Source organism: Bos grunniens, chromosome 9, assembly GCF_055505025.1.
Source record: "Bos grunniens cultivar Pamir isolate PY7600 chromosome 9, Bosgru_T2T1.0, whole genome shotgun sequence".
Taxonomy (NCBI): Eukaryota; Metazoa; Chordata; class Mammalia; order Artiodactyla; family Bovidae; genus Bos; species Bos grunniens.
Genome location: NC_141173.1, coordinates 99,421,947 through 99,444,729, shown reverse-complemented (window position 1 = coordinate 99,444,729; position 22,783 = coordinate 99,421,947). Strand labels below are relative to the sequence as shown.

The 22,783-nt window shown below is 39.9% G+C and overlaps 1 protein-coding gene across 4 annotated transcripts in view; it reads right to left on the bottom strand.

The window, feature by feature from the left end:
• PACRG (parkin coregulated) overlaps positions 1-22,783 on the bottom strand; it is a 531,317-nt gene that overhangs the window by 244,679 nt on the left and 263,855 nt on the right. For all 4 annotated transcript variants that reach the window (XM_086318664.1, XM_086318663.1, XM_086318665.1 and 1 more), the window contains one exon: positions 19,837-20,008. In XM_086318664.1, coding sequence (XP_086174790.1) covers positions 19,837-20,008 — 172 coding nt within the window. The remainder of the gene's footprint in view (positions 1-19,836; positions 20,009-22,783) is intronic.

Below are 22,783 nucleotides of genomic sequence, written 5' to 3'. Positions count from 1 at the left end.
AGTGGTAAAGAATCTGCCTGCCAATGCAGGAGACGTCACAGACATGGGTTTGACCCTTGGGTCAGGAAGATCCCTTGGCGGAGGGCACAGCAACCCACTCCAGTGTTTTTGCCTGGAGAATCCCATGGACAGAGGAGCCTGGCGGGCTACAGTCCACGGGGTCACAAAGATTCGGAAATGACTGAGAAACTGAACCCACGCGAATGCACTATAAAGCCCCTTAACTCCACCCAAGAGATTTTCTTTTTTTTAAATATTGTCCATTCCCATGTCAGTTCCTCTATTTCTCTTCCTCATTCTCATGAAATTAAGAAATACCATTAAATTGGAAGTCTTTTTGTTCTTACTGTCCCAATAGAATTAAATTTAAAAAAAAGGTTTCTTTGGAAACAAAGGTCTTTTCTTTTGAAAAAGTATGTTAACAGATATAAAGAGACTATGATTCTGTAGCTTGAAAGAGAAGAAATGTGTTTATTTTTGTGTTGATGGGTCTGAAAGCAATTGTCAAGATGTAAGCGAGGACTTTGAACTCGAGATTTAAGGTTTTGAAAAGGGTCTAACATGAGAAATCGACTGACATTATAGATCAACCAGGAGAACCTTTATATTCAGAAAATTGGATTTCTATTGTACCGTTTACTGCTTTCAAGTATAATCAACAAGACAGAGCTTCCAGATATATAGAAATTGTTGAAGAATAAGGGAAAAATAATTTAAAGTCAAAGTGGTAAAACGTATTCATCTTAGATGGTTATAAGTTACATGTATGATTTTCTCAAGCATAAAACCCATTATTGCTATGACTTTTTTGCAAGGTGAGAACATTTTCTACTATTAGATATGATTCACTACTGCAGATCAGATAGAAATATTTCTATTTCTTTTAAAATTGGATACACCACACAAAATGCAAAAGCAGACAACAAATTCTAAAAAATCTTTTTGACATATGGGATAAATGTTACTATCCTTGATATACAAATAGCTATCACAAACCAAGAAAAGATTGAACTTGTTAATTTAAAAAATGGGCAAATAATATGAATAGATAATATACAAATTAATAAACACAAGAGAACAATTATTATTATAAAACTTTCAACTTCATTGATAATCAAATGAACGGAAACACTTCTCTATAATTTTGAGTATCATATTAACAAAAAGGCTTTGGAAATTTAATACTCAGTGTGGAAGTAGGCCTGGGAAAAGAGGCCTCTCCTAACACCATATTGTAAACCATTACAAACTTGCTATAGCAACATGCATGGGCACTCGACCCGGCACTTTCACTTCTGGGCATTTAATTGAAGGAAGGATGAAGCTGTGCAGAAAGAGTTATAGGAAAGCATGTTATCGATACTATTAATTATTATGAGAGGCAAACTAAATGTTTTCAAAATACTGATCTAAGCAAATTCTAGTATATCTGTAAAATGGAACATTATAAACTTATTAAAGTCATCTGTAATAGAAAATATTTGAAAAATAGGAAACTGTTTATAAGATACAGTTGAGTAAAGTCATCTGTAATAGAAAATATTTGAAAAATGAGAAAATGTTTATAAGATACAGTTGAGTAAAAGGGTTATAAAGTGTATTTTCACCATGGTCTTATTTTGAAAATAGAATGTAAACACAGTAAAATATGGGGATTTATAAGCTCAGATACAGACAATAGAGACCTATCTTGTCTATGGGCATATGTAGACACTGGACTTTATTGCATTTAAAAATACTCTTTTTTACACTACTTTTTTTTTTTAATTAACATAATTTGCATACTTACCTAAAATATTATTCTTCATGATCATAATTTATGTTTTAATGTAGCAGAACTCTAGCCCTGTCTCCTTGTTCTTTCTCAATATTTTCTTGATTGTTCTTTTTTAAAAATTGTGTTTTTTTTTAAATGCCAAAAATATTTTGTATTGAGGTATAGCCAATTAACAATGTTTTGGTAGCTTCAGGTGAACTGAATGAAGGGACTTAGCCATACTTGTACATGTATCCATTCTCCTCCAAAACCCCCTCCAGATCCAGGATGGCACATAACGTTGAGTTGAGTTCCCTATGCTATACAGTAGGTTTTTGTTGGCATCTACATTTTGAGATGAAATTTAGAATAATTTGATATGGTTAAAAAGTATGTTTGGCACTTTGATAAAAATTTCCAACAAATGTAGAGAACACGTAGCCAGAAATGGCCATCTTTCCATTCGGGAACATGTGTTTCTTCACCTGTTCCTATTTTTCTTTCATTAATCTCCTCAGAAAAGCTTTAGAATACTTTTCATGTAGATTCCGTGTACTTTTGTTCGGTTTGAAAGTAAAAGTGAAAGTCGCTCAGTCGTGTCTGACTCTTTATGATCCCATGAACTGTACAGTCCATAGAATTCTCCAGGCCAGAATACTGGAGTAGGTAGCCTTTCCCTTCTCCAGGGGATCTTCCCGACCCAGGAATTGAACCAGAGTCTCCTGCATTGCAGGCGGATTCTTTACCAGCTGAGCCACAAGGGAAGCTCTTTGTTAGGTTTACTAGTGTTTGAATCATTCTTATTTTGATATCTTAATGTATTTTAATTTTACTGTGTAGAATATATATATATATATATAATATAAAGTGTTATTTAACTATTTTTAAGTATACAGTTCAGTGGCATTAGTTATCCTCACAATATTGTACAATTATCACCACTATTTCCAAATTTTTAATCACCTGAAACAGAAACTCTATACCTCTTAAAAAAAAAAAAAAAAGCCCTCTCCACTCACTTCTCCTTGAGCCTCTGGTAAGCTCTCATCTACTTTCTGTCTTTATGATTTTCCTATTATAGATATCCTGAAGTATTTTATGTATTATTTTTCCTGATTTTGAAATATTTAATTAATAATTACATTGCTGGGACCAATATCATATTAGTTGAATTAAACTGAAACGAATATAAATTTTGCTAGTCAAGGAGCAGTAAACATATCCATTTTTAATTTTCAGAATATAATGAATTCAAAATATGCTTTCAAACCAAATTTAGGTTTTAAAATTAAAGAAATTACTCTCTTTCCAAAACAGAACTCATCTGCTATACAAGCAAATATCATGTGGCCTGAGTTCTCAATTAAAGCATCAGAGAATTAGCTTAGCTATTTTATGGAGTAAGTCTATTAAAAGCATTACCATTTTTCTGAAATTCATTGTTTTCCAATAAGTGTTATAAGAAAAGCATCATTTTTTTTCTCTAATCTCATATAGAAAGGATTATTTTATGCAAAATTCAGATTTTCCATCAAAGCTTTGTTATTACAAATGGGTAACTTTTCCCCTTGTTTGATAGATAAGATTATATTCTTTCCTGGTGGCTCAGATGGTAAAGAGTCCACCTGCAATGTAAGAGACCCAGGTTCAATCCCTAGGTTGAGAAGATCCCCTGGAGAAGGGAATGGCTACCCACTCCAGTAATTCTTGCCTAGAGAATTCTATGGACAGAGGAGCCTGGAGGGGTCACCTAAAGTCAGACACGACTGAGTGACAGTTTGATTTTTTTCACTTTTCAGGACCATAGAATACAACTCAGTATTTGGTGACAGTGTTTGGCCTTTCTTTCCACTAAACACTTAGTTTTAAAGATAGATACACAATTGATATAATTTGCTGAAATAAATGAGACCACCAGTTACCAAGGTGGTCTCCACATTACAGTCAGTAGCATGACCTATTTAGTACTCACAGCTTTCTAGACCCAGAGGAACCTGAAGAACAATGTCATTCAAGACTGTTCTCTAATCCTCCTGCAAGCAAGCCTGGGCCTGTTTGCTCTCACACAGTATTTGTCTGAAGTCTCTAACAGTATTTGAGATAAACTTATCAGCACTGTCCTTTGTTAAAAAGCAGAGGAGGATCTGTTTCTTTGGAGTGGCCTGCTCCCCTGTCCCATACTGCCGACTCAGTGCAGCTTGAAGGAATGGGTGACAGGTGGAATGACAACCAGATGAAGGAGTTGGCTGGTCTTGGGACCATTCTTAGAGTAAAACCAAGTGACAGTCTGCTGTGACAAGCAGGCATTGCTGCTAAGAATTAGGGTTATGTTTCTTCCTTTGGTTGAGAAAAGGTGTCTAAGTCTGAACTAGCTTTAAGATAACAGAAGTAGCAGTCTGTGAAGACAGGTAGAGTGCACTCGGGCTATTCACAAAACGAGAAAGTTGCAAGCTGTGCTACAAAACAGAAGATAAGGAAATACACTACTTTCCACAAAGGAGCTGCCTTGTCCTCCTCAAAGAAGAAATGCTTCCCTGGTGGCTCAGACGGTAAAGTGTCTGTCTGCAATGCAAGAGACCCACGTTTGATCCCTGGGTTAGGAAGATCCCCTGGAGAAGGAAATGGCAGCCAGTACTCCAGTACTCTTGCCTGGAGAATCTGATGGATAGAGGAGCCTGGTAGGCTACAGTCCATGGGGTCGCAAAGAGTCGGACACGACTGAGTGACTTCACTTTAAGCTTGACATCAATATCTGGTACAATTCTAGGACTAATTATTACTATTTAAGCAAGTGATCTGAGAGCTTCCAGGAATACAGCGTGGTTACTAGGAGCCAGTGTGAGCTCTCTGGAATGTCAGGCCAAGCTTATCTCATGTGTTCTAACAAGTTCATTCACAAAAGAGATTATAGAAGACTATATTGCAGGGCATCTGGCAAGAATTCTCTTGAAGGCAAGATACAGAAATGGTCGAAGAATTAAGCACTTTCTTTTTTCCTTATGTTGTGAATAACTGAATTTAAGCAACATGCTCTGATGGTTTAGTATCAACCTGCATTGTCTCTACTGGAATACTTGATCAAGTCCAATTTCCATCCAACATTTTGATTGTAACTTGGATGAAAGTTACAAAATCCAAATCTATTAATTTTTTGATGACCCAGAGTTAGGAAGTCTGTAGAGACATGCCATGGAGGAACACCAAGGAGGTAAAAATAATACTTTACTATTATTACCAACTTGATTTGGCACTGTGCTAAACCTCCAACCTGTATGATCTGTGAATCCTTACCAAATGCTTGGGAAGCCTTTTTTCCCAAACCCCTGGGAAAGGTGAAATAATTAATTTATCAAAACCACATAGCTAGTTAATGGCCAGCTGGGGTCTGGTTTGCATGAGCCCAAAGCCTGTGCTTATTGTGGTTAGACTCCATTTCTTAGCATCCCACCAAATCCTGATGGATAACAGCCCCAGACTTGGAGCCTGCTCAGGAGAGATGTTCAGAGCTGCTCAGCAAACACAGGCTCTAGCACGGACTTTGAGCAATCAGACTAGACACCTGTTGGGACCTGAGCTTAAGTGTTTGTTCTTGGTGAACAAATCATCCTGATGCAGGTGGGTTTCCTGGCATTTTTTGAAAAAATAAAATACAAAAACATAAAAAACAAGCAACACTCTGCAGTAGTGCGGTTCCCTGACTAAAGCTCAGCTCTCCTGTGGAAAGATGAAGATAACAATGTGAGGTTTTATCCTGTGTACCCAAAATCTGTCGCCACAGTCCAGTAGAGAATGATGCTGATGGTGATGATAAGGACAACCCTAATGTTTATCACATACGACAGCCTCTGCTAAGAGCTTAAAATGTACTTTCTCAATCACTAAACTAATCAGTTTTATAAATTCAGCCTCCAAGTGGTGAACTTGTCTGACAGCTGGTATGTATGTGGCAGAATCAGAGTGCTGACCGGGGAGTCTGACTTCAGAGTCCTTGCTCTCCCCTGCGCAGGAGGAGTGACAGTGTGTGTGTGTTCGAGAATGGGAAGGGACTGCCACATGCAGTAGATGCAGTTTGAAATGAAGTGAGGCTATTTTTAGCTCTTTCCTTCATTCTATTGTGACCTTCTGGCATGGACAGCTATAATCTCCATTCTCATCATTTTTATTTTGGGTCATTCTGAGTCTTCTTCTCTATTCATGTAGGGATAGACCTGGTTTTTATTCGCCCTCATGGGTCTGGAAGGAATTTTTCTTCTGGCAAGTGAGCAGGTAACTATTTAAATGCTTCTGAGAATATCTAACCTCTGCCTGAGACTACAATCACCTTGCATCCACTCCCACATTATTTACGTTGTAGGACTTCACACAGAGGGACACCGGGTTTTACATCACGATGCCCTTTAATGGAGAATTAAAGGCAGTGAGCCAACTGACAGACTAAGTGTGAGAGAAACGGACAGAGAGGAAGGGCAGTGAGTACCATCCTCCAGGTAGCTGGACTTCACAGCCCCACCTGGCCATGACGACGCATGCTCAACACGACACGTCACTCAGGAAGAGCCTGCTTATCACGTTACCTGGGCCTTTCTATGCAACTTCCACTAGTGACCACAACAACTATTTAGGGGGCTGCATCAGCTCCCTTGTCCTGGAGATGAAAACTAATCTCCTGAACCAGATGGACCAGTCTGTACAAAACGGTGGAGCCAGCACTAGAACCCAGAAGCCAGGTCCACATTCTCCAGCGCCACACCAATCTCCAGAGACCACAGAGGAACATGGTCTTTAGTACCACCTACTGAAGCTCCCTCAGAAAATGGGGGATTCCAGATTCCACGGCCCTCAATAGCCAGGAATTCCCATTTGGGAGCATCAGTTTGCTCAGTCGGACACGACTGAGCGACTTCCCTTTCACTTTTCACTTTCATGCATTGGAGAAGGAAATGGCAACCCACTCCAGTGCTGGAGAATCCCAGGGACAAGGGAGCCTGGTGGGCTGCTGTCTATGGGGTCGCACAGAGTCGGACATGACTGAAGCGACTTAGCAGCAGCAGCAGCAGATACTTGGGGTGCAAGAGATGTTTCTGCCATAGAACTCATGGTCTTCTGAGAAGCTAACCTTTTCACTTCCACTAAGCTGTACTGTGCATAGGTTACATGGCACATGTAACTGAGTCAGTTAGTCGAGTCCGTGTGTCCACTCCCCTTGACCACAGTTCTAAGCTGGGCATGTGCCCCGAGCTGGTGCAGTCACGGTGCATCTTTGACTTTTATTCTTTCTGGAAATTAAGGGACAGTGACACTTGTTCTTTCCCACTGGTATAAATAAGTAAGCGTGTAGTCTCAGGATCTACTCAGAGCATCCTGAGGCCAAAAATGAGCCAGCTTTAAGATGACCATGGATGAAAAAGAGCAAGAGTGACCCTGGCAAGCCACCACATTAAACCAGCCCTGAGGTGAGACCCAGGATTGTCCAGTCAGTTCAGTCGCTCAGTCGTGTCTGACTCTGCAACCCCATGGACTGCAGCACGCCAGGCCTCCCTGTCCACCAGCTCCTGGAATGTGCCCAAACTCATGTCCATTGAGTCGGTGATGCCATCCAACCATCTCATCCTCTGCCGTCCCCTTCTCCTCCTGCCCTCAATCTTTCCCAGCATCAGGGTCTTTTCAAATGAGTCAGTTCTTTGCATCAGGTGGCCAAAGGATAGTTCAGCTTTGTGAATTTATTAAGCAAACCTGATTCTTTATGATAATTTGAATTCGTTTTCTTTTTTGTGTCTTGTAACCAAAACAATCGTATGTACTACACCCTTTTTTCATTTTTTTAGAACAAATTATTTAGAACAAAGTATTTTCTTCTTAAATTAAAAAATTACATTTTATCATTTTAAAAATAATTCACCCATAAAATTTCAAGAGATATAAGTAAAATTATTAGATCATAAAAATAGTGCATTTCCATTGGACTTGCTTTCTGATTAAATAGAATTCTCAAAATAACTTTTGTATTGTGATCTCATATTTTATCTTTCCTTGGTATATTTTTTCCCAATGAGCATTCTTTAAAAAGGCCAATTTTGCTTTTGAAAATGTTATTGTTTAAATTGCTTCAGCTGTGTCTGGGCATGTTTGTCCTTTATAGCTGGGTGACCTCAACTCATTAGAGCTCTCCTAATGAGGCCACTGTTTAGTGTCCTGTCTGTTTGTAGATCGCTGATATTTCTGTAATTCTTTAGCAGCCAGGTCACCTTGCCTCCTAGCACACCATCTCGCAAATGTATGTTAGTGCTCACAAACGGAAGGCATCACATAAAACAATGTGGATGAATAAACAATTACCCTCACTACTTAAATAATTCCTCTAAGAAGTGGAAAGCATTGTATCATTATACGCTTCACTTGTTGTTTCATATTAAGGATTCTTATGAGGTGGTTTTTATATAATATGCCGGACAATGGCAAGCCTAAATGGTCACTTCATGTTTTTGACTATGACACCTATACAAATTTCAGTATGAACAGCAGGTATGTACCTGATTAATTTTGAAAATATTGATATTTTGATGCATCTACTGTGTACTAGACAGTGCATTTGACGACGTGAAAGTCAAAGTGTTAGTTGGTCAGTTGTGTCCGACTCCTTGCCACCCCATGAACTGGAGCCTTCCAGGCTCATCTGTCCATGGAATTCTCCAGGCAAGAATTCTGCAGTGGGTTGCCATTTCCTTCTCCAGGGGATCTTCCCAAATCAGGGATCGAACCCATGTCTCCTATGTCTCCTGCATTGGCAAGCAGGTTTTTACCATCTGAGTGGGTATATATTACTTTCTAATGTTATACCCTAAATGACACAGAGAGAAAGATACAAAGCTCTGTAGGAACAGGAGGGGAGGGTGTGGAGAAGACTAGAGTTGAGGGTAGGGAGAGAGAGAAGAATCAAAAGAAGGTCTCAAGACAATTCCTATTGGAAGTGGGTTTTGAAGGTTGCTTTAGGGCTTCGCTGGTGTCTCAAATAAAGAATCCACCTGCAATGCAGAAGACCCAGGTTCTCCTGGGTCAGACCGGGAGGATCTCCTGGAGAAGGGAATGGTTACCCACCTCAGTATTCTTGCCTGGAGGCTATAGTCCATGGGATCGCAAAGACTTGGACACAACCGAGTGACTAACACTCACACTTTAGGCATTTGTTAGTGTGTGAGAATGGGTGTACTTCCAAAGTGAGCAAAGACACACAATTAGAAAAGCACAAGTTCTATAGCACAATCAGTTTGGCTAGAGAATAGGGTGCATGAAGGGAAACAGAAAGAAACTAAGTCAAGACCATAATACACAGCCAGATACCTAACAGGAACCCTTGACTGTCATGCCAAAGAATGGCAAGTAGGCAGAAGCCGGATGGGAGTCCGTCCCTGCAAGATGAAAGTGTGCCAGGTAAGACTGGTGAGCTGAAAGGTTTTTTCTCTCTAAAAACTAAGGTGTGTGTCCTGAGGCAGAAGGAAACAGAAGGTACACTTAATTGAGGTTTCAGAAAACAGAATTTTGGGCTGGCAGAGCATGAAAAAAAAAATTAGGGGAGGGAATTCTGGAAGATAGAGACCTACAGATGAAGTAAACAAAAAAATCTGCATGGAAATTCTGCCTGAGCTGATCTCTAAGGATAACACACCTGAGAGAGATCCCAGTAGGCATGGAAACTGAGCAGAAGTTGGAAGATAAAAGAACTGAAGACGAGAGAACTTAGCCGGCTGTTCACCACAGGGGAGACGAAGTTTAGAGTCTGTGTTTAGCAGGTTAACTGTCCGTTAGAATTAGAACTGACACTCTTTAAAGGAAACAGAGTCCAGAGTCTCCGTAATTTACTAGTCATAATGTCCATGGTAGAATTACAACATTCTGGCCTCTAAGCAACTGTAGTGAAGAGAACACCTCCATCACCACCAGCCTGCAGTAGGCGGGCCGCAGATGTGAGAAACAGAACTTTAAGTCACTTACTGTTCTAAGCTTTTGATTTTGGAGACTGGTTGTTATTTCCACATAACCTAGCCTGCTCTGATTGAAAAAAAAAATTAAAGATTCCCTCTATCATATTAACAGAATTCCCTTCTGTTCTTCAGTTCAGTTCAGTCGCTCAGTCGTGTCTGACTCTTTGCGACCCCATGAATCGCAGCACGCCAGGCCTCCCTGTCCATCACCAACTCCCGGAGTTCACCCAGACTCTCGTCCATCGAGTCAGTGATGCCATCCAGCCATCTCATCCTCTGTCGTCCCCTTCTCCTCCTGCCCCCAATCCCTCCCAGCATCAGAGTCTTTTCCAATGAGTCAACTCTTCGCATGAGGTGGCCAAAGTACTGGAGTTTCAGCCTCAGCATCAGTCCTTCCAATGAACACCCAGGACTGGTCTCCTTTAGGATGGACTGGTTGGATCACCTTCTATTCTTAGTTTGTTTTAAAAATAGAAATGGGTGTTGAATTTTATTAAGTGCTTTTTACCATCATTTGAGATGCTTGATTTTTACCCTTTAATACACAAATATAAATGCCATTAACTGATCCTACCAATGTTAAGCCAATCTTATCTTTCTGAAATAAAACCAAGTTTGCCATGAGATACTAATCATTTTTATATATCAATCGATTCAGTTTGCTAGTAATTTTGTTGAGAAAATTTTCATTAATATTTATGAATGAGATTGTCATGGAAGATTCCTTCTTGTAATTTCTTGTAATGTCCTTGTTGGTAGAAAGTTATGTTGCATCATAAAAGGATATAGAATCTAAATTCTCTATTTTCATCATCTGGGAAAATTTGAGGAAGATTTAAACTATTTTTTCATTAAGTCTTTGGCACAACGAACCAAGCCTTTTATTATCTTTGTATGAGGAATTTTAATTACAAATTTAATTTCTTCACTTGATATACTACCCTATGTACTTTAACTTATTTTTTATTTTTCTAGTGTCAGTTTTGGTAAGTTACATATTCCAAAAACTTAACCATTTAATTGAAATTTCAAAGTTTTAGGGATAAAGTTGTTTATAATCTACTATCAAGATATCCTATCAATGTCTGTAGGACCTAAATAACATTCCCTTTTTCATTTCTGACATTGGCTATTTTTGCCTTTTTTTTTCACTTTTTTATTTATTAACTTTTACAAGTGTTTATCAATTGTATAAATCATGTCAAGAAACCAATCAATGTTTAGTTTTAATGCTCTCACTTACATGACTGTATCCTATTTTTATTTTACTGTGCTTTTATACTAATAATTTATTCTTCCTTTGAATTTCTTTTACTGTTCTCCCTGTCATTTATTGAGAGGGATACTTAATTTACTATTTTCCTTGTTTTTCTTTTTTTATAACATGTTTAAAGCTACATATTTCTTTCTAATCCTATTTTACTATCTCATATGTGTTAAATATTTTAATATATTTTTTGTAATATTTTAATGTAATAATTTTGTATGTTTTTAATATGTAATTTATGTGATATTTTCATCATTATGCAGTTAGAATACTTAATAATTTCATTAGAATTTCTTATCTGACTCACTGGGTATGTAAAAGTACATGTCAATTTCAAAATATATGGGAATGTTTTAGTCATTGCTTTAAAAAAAAGGATCTCTACCATAAATTGCATTTTGGTTATATAACATCCTTCATATGCTTTCCATGCTTTGCTATTTCTTGAGATTTGTTTTATAGCATAGAATATGGCTAGTTTTTATAACTATTCTCTACGTGTCCAAAAAATGTCAGTTGTGGTGGATGCGGCACTGAGCTTTGTGAAGAAGAGAAGACGCTCAGGAGATCCAGATGGGATTCAACTCCTCAGGTCTACCATTTTGCAACTGTATGACATGGACATTTTTCTTCAATTTCACATGCCTCAGTTTTGTCACCTGTGAAGTGAGGTTTATAGTAGCTAGACTGAATAATATGGTTTGAATCCTATCCAGAAAAACCAAGTGCATTGAAGATGTGGTGTATACATACATGATCGAATATTATTCAGCCATAAAACTAATACAATTCTGACATTTGCCAAAACATGAATGGACCTAGAGGATATTATGCTCAAATAAACAGGTCAGAGATAGACATGTACTGTATGTTATCAGTTGTCCATGGAATCTAAAAATAAAACAGAAGCGTGAACATAACAGAGTGGAAACAAACTCACAGATAAAGAGAACAAACCACTGGTTAATAGTGGGGAGAAGGGAGGCGGAGGGGTAAGACAGGTGTGTTGTATTCAGAGAGACAAGAGTACATGTATAAAATAAATAAGCTACAAGGATATGCTGTACAGCATAGGGAATAAAGCTAATATTTTGTAACAACTTGAAGAGGAGTATAACCTGTAAAAATATTGAATCACTATGCTGTATATCTGAAACCAAGATAAAATTGTGAATCAGCTATAATTCAATACAAAATTTAAAATGTATAAACCTAAACTTAAATAGGGCTTCCCTGGTGGCTCAGCTGGTAAAGAATCCAGCCTGCAATACGGCAGACCTGGGTTCAATCCCTGGGTTTGGAAGATCCACTGTGTTGGGAAGTTAAATAGAAATAAGGTGAGACTTTAAAAAATAACATAAAACATAAAATACAGAAACCACTGGCTGACAGTAAATTAGAGAGAAAATATAAATGAATACCGTTATCCCCATTTTATAGATGAGGCAACAGTGTTACATGGAGGAAAGCAACTCGCCTCAGGTCATGTGGCAATATGTGGCAGGTTTATAAGCTGGGCAGTCTGATTACACAGAAGCTAGTCACAACTAGTACACCATCCTGTTGATCTATATCCAGGAGTGGGAAAGTCATAAAAGCTAGCAAAAAGGAAGATAATTGGTAACTGAATGAGGGGGAAAAGGATATAATGAGTTAGGAAGGAAAAAAAATACACAGACACCCAAATCCTACAAATCTGTAGTAAATATTCATGGAGAAATAAAAGAGTGGGCATAATGTACTGATAAAAGAAGGGAACAAAATACTATTTAAAAAAAAATGAGAATAAGGTAAAATTAGATAATTAACACATTATTCAATCATAGTTCTGGGAGATACAGTCAAGGAAATTCCCCAGGAAGTAGAACTAAGACAGAGTTGGAAAATGTGAGCAAAAGGCTAACAAAATGAGAGAATCAGCCCACAGGGTGTAATGCATTGTAGCAAGAATTACAGCAGAGAAGTAAGAGAGCGTAGAGGGAAAGCGTCATTAAAGGAATAATACATGAAAAGCTTCTAGGGCTGGAAGACATATGTCTCTAAACCGAAATTTCCCAGGACAATGAATGAAAACACAGCCACATCAAAGCCTATCAGCGTGAAGTTTCGCATTACCAGAGATGAAGAGGACAGCCAGGAAGCTCTCGGAGACTGTGCGGAACGAGCCACAGACAAGTGGCTGGAAACAGGTGGCAATCAAGACTTTCAAAGCAGTGTGAGGACCCAGGAGGCAGCAGAGACATGGCCTCAGAATTCTGGATGAAAATGGTTTCAGTGTGGCCAAACTAGTAAGTGTGATGGTAGACTTTTCCGATAAGCAAGGGCTGAAAATATACACATTTCACGTACTCACAGGAAACTTCTGGAAGATGTGCACTTTAAAACACGAGGAAGAAAATAGGGCAAAGAGCTAAGGAAAAAAGAGGTCAAACAGGAAAGAGGAATAAGGAGAAGAGGCAGAAAGTGGGAGGGCGCGAGGGGTAACTCCAGGGACAGAAAGGGAATCGATGAGTTGTCTGATGCTCTGAACACGGGGAAGAGAACGTTCATTTTCTAGATCCTGAGGTATTTGGGAAAAAAAAAATATATATATATATCAAGTATATGGGCTTCTCAGGTGGTACACAGGTGAAGAATACACAGTCCAGTGCAGGAGATGCAAGTGACTAGGGTTTGATCCCTGGGTATACGCAAAACAAGCAAACAAAATGAGAGGCAATGATCAATGCTAAGGAAAATAAGTTGCCGAAAGAGAAAATGGAGTCATAGTAATTGTGCAATTTGCAGTGGACGGTTGTTTGCTGTTCAGTCGCTCGGTCGTGTCCAACTCTTTGTGACCCAATGACTGGAGCATGCCAGGCTCCCCTGTCCTTCACCGTCTCCCAGAGTTTTCTCCAATTCATCTCCGTTGAGTCAGTCATGCTATCTAACCATTTCATCCTCTGCCACCTCCTTCTCCTCCTGCCTTCAATCTTTCCCAACATCAGTATCTTTTCCAGTGAGTCGGCTCTTAGCATCAGGTGGCCAAAATTTTGAAGCTTCAGCTTCAGCCTCAGTCCTTCCAACAAATATTCAGGGTTGATTTCCTTTGGGATTGACTAGTTTGACCTCCTTGCAGTCCCAAAGCGCTCTCAAGAGTCTTCTCCAGAACCATAGTTCAAAAGCAACTATGCTATCACAAGACTGAAACAATTGATTACTGATTTATACAAAACTTGTATAAAACGATATTGAAAGGCTAGAGGAAGAAAGGAGGCAAGTTTGGGTAAGAAAGGCAAAGTCTTACCATTATTCCATGTGTGATAGCCCCCACAAGAACCATATTGTTGGAACAATCAGACAGTGGGAACTCTCTCTCCAAGTTTTCAAACCAAAGCTCTTTTCTTGTGATAAGTGATTATTTCTCCTGTGTATTTGTGATCATCATGGATTATTTGATTTTCCTCTTGTCATCTTATTTTATTTATTTTTTTTTTGCATGCTCCTTTGGCTTTTTTTAAACAGTTGTTACCTTATTGACAAGTGTTTCTTTTTTTTTTTCTTAGTACTTCATCTGATGGGCTTCCCTCGTGGCTCAGAGGGTAAAGAATCTGCCTGCAATGCAGGAGACCTGGGTTCAATCCTTGGGCTGGGAATATCGCCTGGAGGAGGGCATGGCAACCCACTGAAGTATTCTTGCCTGGAAAATCCCATGGACAGAGGAGCCTGGCAGGCTACCGTCCATGGGGTCGCAAAGAGTCGGACATGACTGAGCGACTAAGCACAGCACAGCACTTCATCTGATATACCACCTATTTTAATCTATTGATAGATACTTTTAGGGTCTAAAAATCAAATTTTATGTTTATTTAATTAGTCACATCATGAATGAAGCAGTTTTCCAGATTTATTACATATAAGAAAGTGATCATGCACCTGTCTTCTATCAGCTCATTCCCCGACTTGCTCTCAAGCCCAGAGTCTTGCAGCAGGGTCTGAGGAGTTCCAGCATAACCCTGACCCCACAGCCTTGCCTTGACCCCACAGCAACAGCCTCAACTGGGGGCTTGTTAGAAATGTAGTATCTCAGGTCCGCTTCACATCTACTGATTATGGAACCTTCATTATCCTGGGGACTGAAAACAATTCATATGAGCAGTAAAGCAGGAAGTGGTGCTTTAGAAGATAGGGAGTCCCCTTGGTTTGGTAGAGATTGTACATAGATTTTAGGGCCCAAGGTCAGGCCATGGAGGAAGGACTCTTACTGTCTCTCAATCAAGAGGTTTGCTCTTTTTCCGGAAGCACAAAATATCAGTCTAGCAGCTGATTGTTCTTCCAGAACACGATGTCATTACACAGCCCAGAGGGTCATGACAACAGCATCTTTATTGTGAATATTTTTATCAATGTAAATTCATCCTCTTTACACAGATGAAACTTTTCATTAAATTCTACTTTTCTAAAAAAAATTAAAATAACTACTCCTGCCTTCTTTTTCCCCCAACATAGCTTTTAATTTAAATATTTAAGTGTTATTTGCTTTCATATGTAAAGAGAGCTTATATTCCGATTTTGTTTTTCACAAACCAATTTGAAATTTAATTTTCATGGCTGATGTATTTGCTTTCACATTTTAACCTTATTTTGAGCTTTTGGCTCTTAGCACTTCCTTGCCACCTACTCAATTTCCTTCTTTTAAAACAGGCTCTTTAAATACTTTTATCTTCTCCATTGACTCTGAAGGTTTATACCCAGATTCTCTGGATTTTGTTGTTGTTGTTGCCACATTAGATACAAAATAATTATTTGACATTTCATGCAGTTTTGAAACTCTTTTCCATCAACTATTTAAACCTAACTCTACATTTAGTGACTCTTAATGCAACCTGCTTTCCAAACTGTGACATCCTCATTTCTGGATTCTTAACTTGGCTTTACTCTCAGAGTTACAGCACATCCACGGTTACCTTCTGTATGAAGGACAGGTGGGCATTATGTTCATGGAGTCCCTCAGTCTTCTTCTCCTTCTCCTTCTTTTTTTTTAAACCAGTTTTCATTCAGTTTATTACATCATGCCTTTTTACTCAGATGAGTAAATGCACATAAGTTATTTCTCCTCCACTTCTCATTGCTCTCTGGAATGTACTCTTACAAAAATCGCTTAGCCCGTGCTATTGATATTTCTTTGTGTGTACCATTTCCCCCCCTCTCCGGATGTTTTTCTTTGTAATGAACCTTTTCTACCTGCAAAACACGGGCCACTTTTTATCTCTGAAAGCGTCTTTCCATCCCCCGTCACTACCATCCCTTTTCCTGTTGTTTTGGCGACCCCCTGGGGACGCCCTGTAACTCTGAGCTCCTGCTGGGGTCCGCTGTTCTCCACTTTACACTCTTTCCTCGCGTTGCTCGTCACCCTTGTCTTTGCTAAGGGTGGTTCTCAAGGCGGTGGTCTGCGCGTACTGCTGCATGTTGCGCGGTGATGATTTTCCGTGCCCCTGTGGGGAATGCTGATTCCGCTGTAACGTTTTCAGTTTTCCTTTTCTCACTCAGCATTGGCTTATTTTCATGTAAGTCTGGCCTCCTCTTGTGAATTTCTCCCTTATCTTCCTGAATCCTGAGGATGTCAAACATATTTGTACAAGTTTCTTCTGGATCCTAGACAAAATGCTGTTGAGGTATTGTTTTTTTTCCTGTGATAATTCATATTTTCTTCCCCGTGTGTAGCAACTTGTTTTGAATGGCCCCCGTGCGGCTGGGTTATTGTTACTGTTCTTGCTTTGGTTGAAGAGAGAGAGTTCTCAACGCTGAGTCTGCAGGTTGGTCTTGGAGCTTCCTGGTCCCCCACTGCTAGGGGAATCCCCTTCCGCATTCGCGAGGCAAAGTTTCCAGTGACTTCTTCCTGGGATTGCTCTGCTGGATTCGGATGGATTTATGTTCTCTTCACTGGGTGGAGTGTACGGAAGTCTACAGTGCACAGTCTGGATTGCTCAGAGAGTCCCTCCCACTTTATCCTTGCCTATGACGTTTTGATGTTGCTTTCAGCAATCAATGCTCCATTGCCAACACCAAATAGTCTATACTGGGGATTTTTTTTGTACTTTTTGACCCAGAATAACTCAAGAAGGTAGAAAAGAGACAATGAGAGGGGGAAGGGGAACACCCATAGTGATGCCATAAAGCATCATAAAGGGAGCAAGGTATTAAGGGAATGTCCACTGTTCCCGTTATTACTTGATCCACTTGGGGTCTTGAGCCAAGAAAAAAAGAAGACAGTGAAATGTCTTCTTATCCCTTTCTATATTAGAAATCGTAGAGACACTGAATGTGTCCATTTCTCTTTACAGTATTATCAACCTTTTATTTAGTTGAAATAAACCCCAGTTTCTAGAAATACATAGGCAGGTAATCCCATTTACAGCTTCACAGGGAGTTTATATATTTTGCTTTGCCTTCAGAAATATTCATTATCTCTGAATTAGAATTCAAGAAAAGCTGTTAAAGAACTTCTAGCTGATGGTGGTGGTAAGGTTAACTTTTGCCCCTGGAATGAGTCAAAATCTTCCTAGTAGTGTGGTCTGAAAATAAGGTACATACGGCCGTGATAAGTTACGCCAGTTAGGTGCATCAGCCTGCCTCTGGTTCAACGAGCTTCCTTCCAGGGTTCAACCTGAAACATGTAGCTTACGTACGTAATGCTTTTCACACTGTGCTGGAACCGTGCGTGACCTTGCATAGTTAGTCACTGTTCTTTGCTGAGAGAAGTCTGCCTTTCAGTGAAGCGGACAAATTGAGAAGAAGCAAGCTGAGTGAGATTTCAGGGTCAGTGTGTAATAGCAGAAGCCCAGGATGGCAAACAAGGATATCTCCTGAGATAGATTTTCATTGCTTCTGGAACCTTGAATGATCAAATCCATGCATATTAATAGTTACGTGCTGTTGTTTGGTGGCTAACTTGTGTCTAACTGCTTGAAACCCCATGGACTGTGAGCCCGCTGGGCACCTCTGTCCATTGGATTCTCCAGGCAAGAATACTGGAACAAGTTGCCATTTCTACCTCGAGGGGATCTTCCCGACCCAGGGATGGAACCTGAGTCTCGCGTGTGTTGGCAGGTGGATTCTCTTCCGCTGAAAGTGACTGTTCCCTGACAGGTCGCGTTTACTGCGTTCTTCACGTTTTCATTCATCAGTAAATGACCTCTAGGGTGTGGCCATGTACTTAGAACACACCGCTTCTCTCTTAACTCACTGAAGTATTTTCAAAACACTTAGATCAAACAAGATTGAAAATCCTTTCACCTTGGCCTACAATATGCTATTTTGGGATGTTTTATTTGTAAATGGTATAATCAAAGTATTACTTAGAAACTCTCTTTCTGCCCTTCAGCGTTTTCATCAGGGCTACAAGGAGGAGACTGCTGAGGAGGCAGAGATCCCAACGTGAACAGTTTATTGTCAAGAAAGAACAGATTTTGGAAATTGCGGCCGTTCTGATGGGTGCAGGAGAAAAGGATAATGTACTTTCAAGATAGTTCCTGGGTAGAATGTTCTGGGCCTTTTGTGTTTATCAATAAAACTGGTACATCATTTTTAGAAGATGAAGCATTTCAACTAGGATTTAACATATTTAAAAATCATGACTTGTTGGAAAGAATAAATCACTTCTGGAAAAGGTTTCAATATAACTCAGGATTATATATCCTTCCAGAAGGCCTTTAAAGATCAGCCCCTTCACTCAGCTGATGCATGGGTGGAAACGAAAATTGGTTTTTAATAAAGTTGGCTCAGACAGTAAAGAATCTGCCTGCAATGTGGGAGACTGGATTCAATCCCTGGACTGGGAAGATCCCCTGGAGAAGGGAATGGCAACCCACTCCAGTATTCTTGCCTGAAGAATCCCATGGACAGAGGAGCCTGGCAGGTTACAGTCCATGGGGCTGCAAAGAGTCAGATGCAACAGAGTGATTAACACTTTCTTTTGGAGAGTGGTTTTTCCGTCCACACTGCGTCCACAGCAGGCCGCACTGCCCTCTTGTTTGGCTTCACTTTCTATGTCTTGGTGGAAATTGGGAGTGGTCAGTCACGGATCTCTTAGAGAAAGACACGAGAGCAAGTTTTTAAGCTGACTTGATTTAAGCAGTGATGGAAGCACTGCCCCAAAATAGGGAATTCTAATGCCACTTTAGTGAAATCAATAAAACAGTGGCCATGGATCAGATTAAGTAATCCAGACTGTGGGAAATAAACGACCCCATCCTGAACTATTTTGTTCTTGTTTCTGTCAAACCACACGGCAAGACTTACCCCTGAGATGGTGAGGGGGTTGGAGGTGCCCTGTATCCAGGCAGGGCAGATGGGCGTCCTGCCCATCACCCTGGGCAGTGGTCCATCTTGGAGCCTCGAGTGAGTGAAACTAGGGGTGGGGAAGCACGGACTTGCTCATTCCATGTGCCATGGGGCGGCCAGGCCCAGATCCAGTGGGTGAAATGCCTGGGGCGACCCTGGCTGGGCAGGGGTGGGCTTTCCTCTGTCCCTGAGCTGCTCAGGGGCACCGACCCCTGCTTTCACTCAGCAGCACTGCCAAAAGCTGGAGCATCCGCAGTCGGGCAGGTCGGCAGCCGAGGGGCAGGCAGAGTCTGGGAGCCTTCGGGGGCCGGGCCTGGCCACTGGGACTTGAGGAGCCCTGATGGGACACGTTAGGAGATCTGGAGTTTCTGGCCCCAAAAGTCACCTTATAAAAATTCCTGCAAAACCTGGGGATAAACCTCAGTCTGTTGGGTTTTATTGCTTAATTAGCGAGTTGTCAGTAACTGGCAGCATATAAACTGAGTGATACTTTTTTTCACCTGTTCACTTACTTTTTATCGGGATAATGAGCTGTGGGATGACAGGAAGAATCTTGTTCCCCCCGTGTTCCAGCATGTCGTGGATTCCTTGCCGAGCGAAAAACTCATAGGGAAATGTCATTTCACAGAGCCCATCAAAAAACAGAGGCAGATAATGATGGTAATCCAGCTTCTCAATTTCTACCTGAAAGGAGAGAGAGAGAGAAAAAAAAAATGTCATGTGAAAACAAAAGTCAGGCAAAGCGTGGCTGGGCCAGCTGAGAAGCTGTCACCAACTTAGGAGAAGTAAGGTCGTCAGAACTTCAGGAAGGTTTTCTTAACCAGCTCATCTAATGACTGGAAGTATGCTGCCCTGTCTGTAATCTAGAAATGAGGTTAAAATCATCGCTATTTAAATCTTACCAGATTAAAATCATCATCTACATTGGGAGCATTTTAGTATTTTGCGGGGGAGGGGGGTCCTAGGTTAATTTTTTTTCACCATTTGGCACAAAGGCAATACTGAAAAGGGGTTCAAGAAGTCCATGGTATATATACTGAAAAGATTTAAAATGGGGGAAAAAAACAGCTGAGAAGAAAGATTAGCATCTGAATTTCTAAAAACAAGAATCTAATTGCACATTAATATATCTTATGAGATATGTCTTTTCAGGACCTGGAAAATATGAAAGTGAGGGGTAAAATATGATCCCATGGACGTCTCCTGGAGCTGGATGTCAAGAAGAATGTTGGGGCCTTTGAGAAAAAATGGGCAAGACAGACATGGGGCTGAACTTAAATAGACCACTGACACATGGAAATTAAAATATTCCAAATCTCCCCTCTGTTTCTTCTGGGGGCAGAGATATATCTCTTTTCCACCTCTATATACTTCACTCTCAATAATGTCTACATGACCTCCTGTCCAGACCTTTGCAGTTGTATCAAGCACCAAAAGGAACGGGAACAAAAGTTCCAGAAGAGAGAAAAGAGATGGTGCGCTGGGAGCCGTTCACGCGTAGATTTGATCTACTGCGTGGCGTATCCATGACCCGACTTAGTACCGCAGGTGACAGACGGGGTGGTGAGATCACGGATGGACAGACGCCAATAGACTAGGATTGTGGGTATAACACACCTACAGGCAAAGGATGCAGTGTTCCCACGAAGAGGTGCAAATTTCCCCAGTTTCCAAGTCCTTATGAAAGCACCCAGCTTCCAATTATCACTGTAAGTAAGTGAGGATTCCATCAGGACCTCAGAGAAACCCTTTTACGTTAGGAAGTTTTCAGAGCCTCCAGTTCTTGCCCAGAATTCTGGAGTGTCTATCCTGACTGCCCCTGGTGTGAATAACAGATAATAACTCCTCCACACTTCTGAGTGCTTACCTGAGTCTGGGTGAATCAAAAGTTCTCAAATTTCCCAAGTGGGAGGTCTGTCTCCAGACTGCTCGTGAATTACCCGCCTAACCAAGGAAGTAAGCACTCAAGATTTGAATGTTCATGTCCTTTTGGAAGTAGGGCTTGGAAAATAAATCCTAAATGGAGGTATATACAGATGTAAATTTTACTTGGTATTGCTTGGAAGATTGTAAAATTTGCTTTATTCATAGTCAAAGTTAATGAAGTTTGTATTTAATACTAAACTTCTCAAGGATTTTTGTGTATTTGAAAATATTTTAGAGTGCTGTTTTTCACAATTAAAAAAAATCAATGCATCATTCAGCTCCAAAAAGTACAGTGTTGTTGTCTACAGTTTTACCTTGTAACCTAATTTTATAATGTGTCACCTGTACTATATTTTTTTAATTTTTTGCTAAGTCTTTTTAAACCCCATTGTTGCTTTTTACATATCTCTTATAAAGGAGCAAATCATTACATTTTGTACTTTAGTATGAGCTAAGACTTTGTATTTTAATATGTCTGGTTAATGTCTGTCATCTTAATTTTTGATCTCTGAATGTTACTTTTCACTTACTTTTTCCTTTCAATTTTGTAGTTTCGTTATATGGACTGTTTTATTTACATTTTGGTGTGTGATGTCTTTAAACATAAAATAGCCTGTATAAATATTTCATTGCATCTATGTTACAGCTTTCTCTAACATTTAAAAAATGTATTTATCTTATTGAAGTGAGTTAAAAATACCCTACTAAGATAACTGACATGCCCATTTTTCCTTGGAATTTTGTTGATTTTTTTTTTTTTTTGGTATGATTTGGAGCAACGACTCCAACATCAACAATAGCACCAATAAAAATGTCATTTTATGGTACCAGAAACTACTGTGAATACTTACGTGTATTAGTTCACTTAATCCTCATAACATGCTCTGTCTCTCAGTCACGTCTCTTTGCGATCCCCTGGACTGTAGCCCTCCAGGCTCCTCTGTCCATGGGATTCTCAAGGCAAGAATACTGGAGTGAGTAGCCATTTCCTCCTCCAGGGGATCTGCCTGACCCAGGGACCGAACTTGTCTCCCACGTCTCCTACACTGAGGGTCAATTTTTTACCACTGAGCTGGCTGGGAGGACCAACAGCTGTATGAGGTAGGTGGGATTGGCATCTCAATTTTCAATACGAGGAAACTGAGGCACAGAGAGGCTTAATAACTTGCCTAAGGTTTGCAGCTAGTTAGCGATAGAAGTGGGATCCAAACGCGAGCAGGCTGGCTGCAGGACATGATACTACTTCTTGGGCTTTGTGTATCAAAGTTCAGCATTATTATAATCTCCCTTTATCCTCTTGTCTCTGTCTTCTTTATCATTATTAATGCAGTTTGTCTTAGTCTAATTAAATAATAATTTTGCTATTGCTAGTTTATCTACTATACCTTTTTCTATCCTTTTACTTTCTTCCTCCTGTGATATTATACTTATATAACATGTAGCATTATATATAAATATATATTATATATATATGGGGGTTGATGATAAGCTTTTATTTTTATTCTATTTAGATTTTTTATTGGAGCCCAGTTG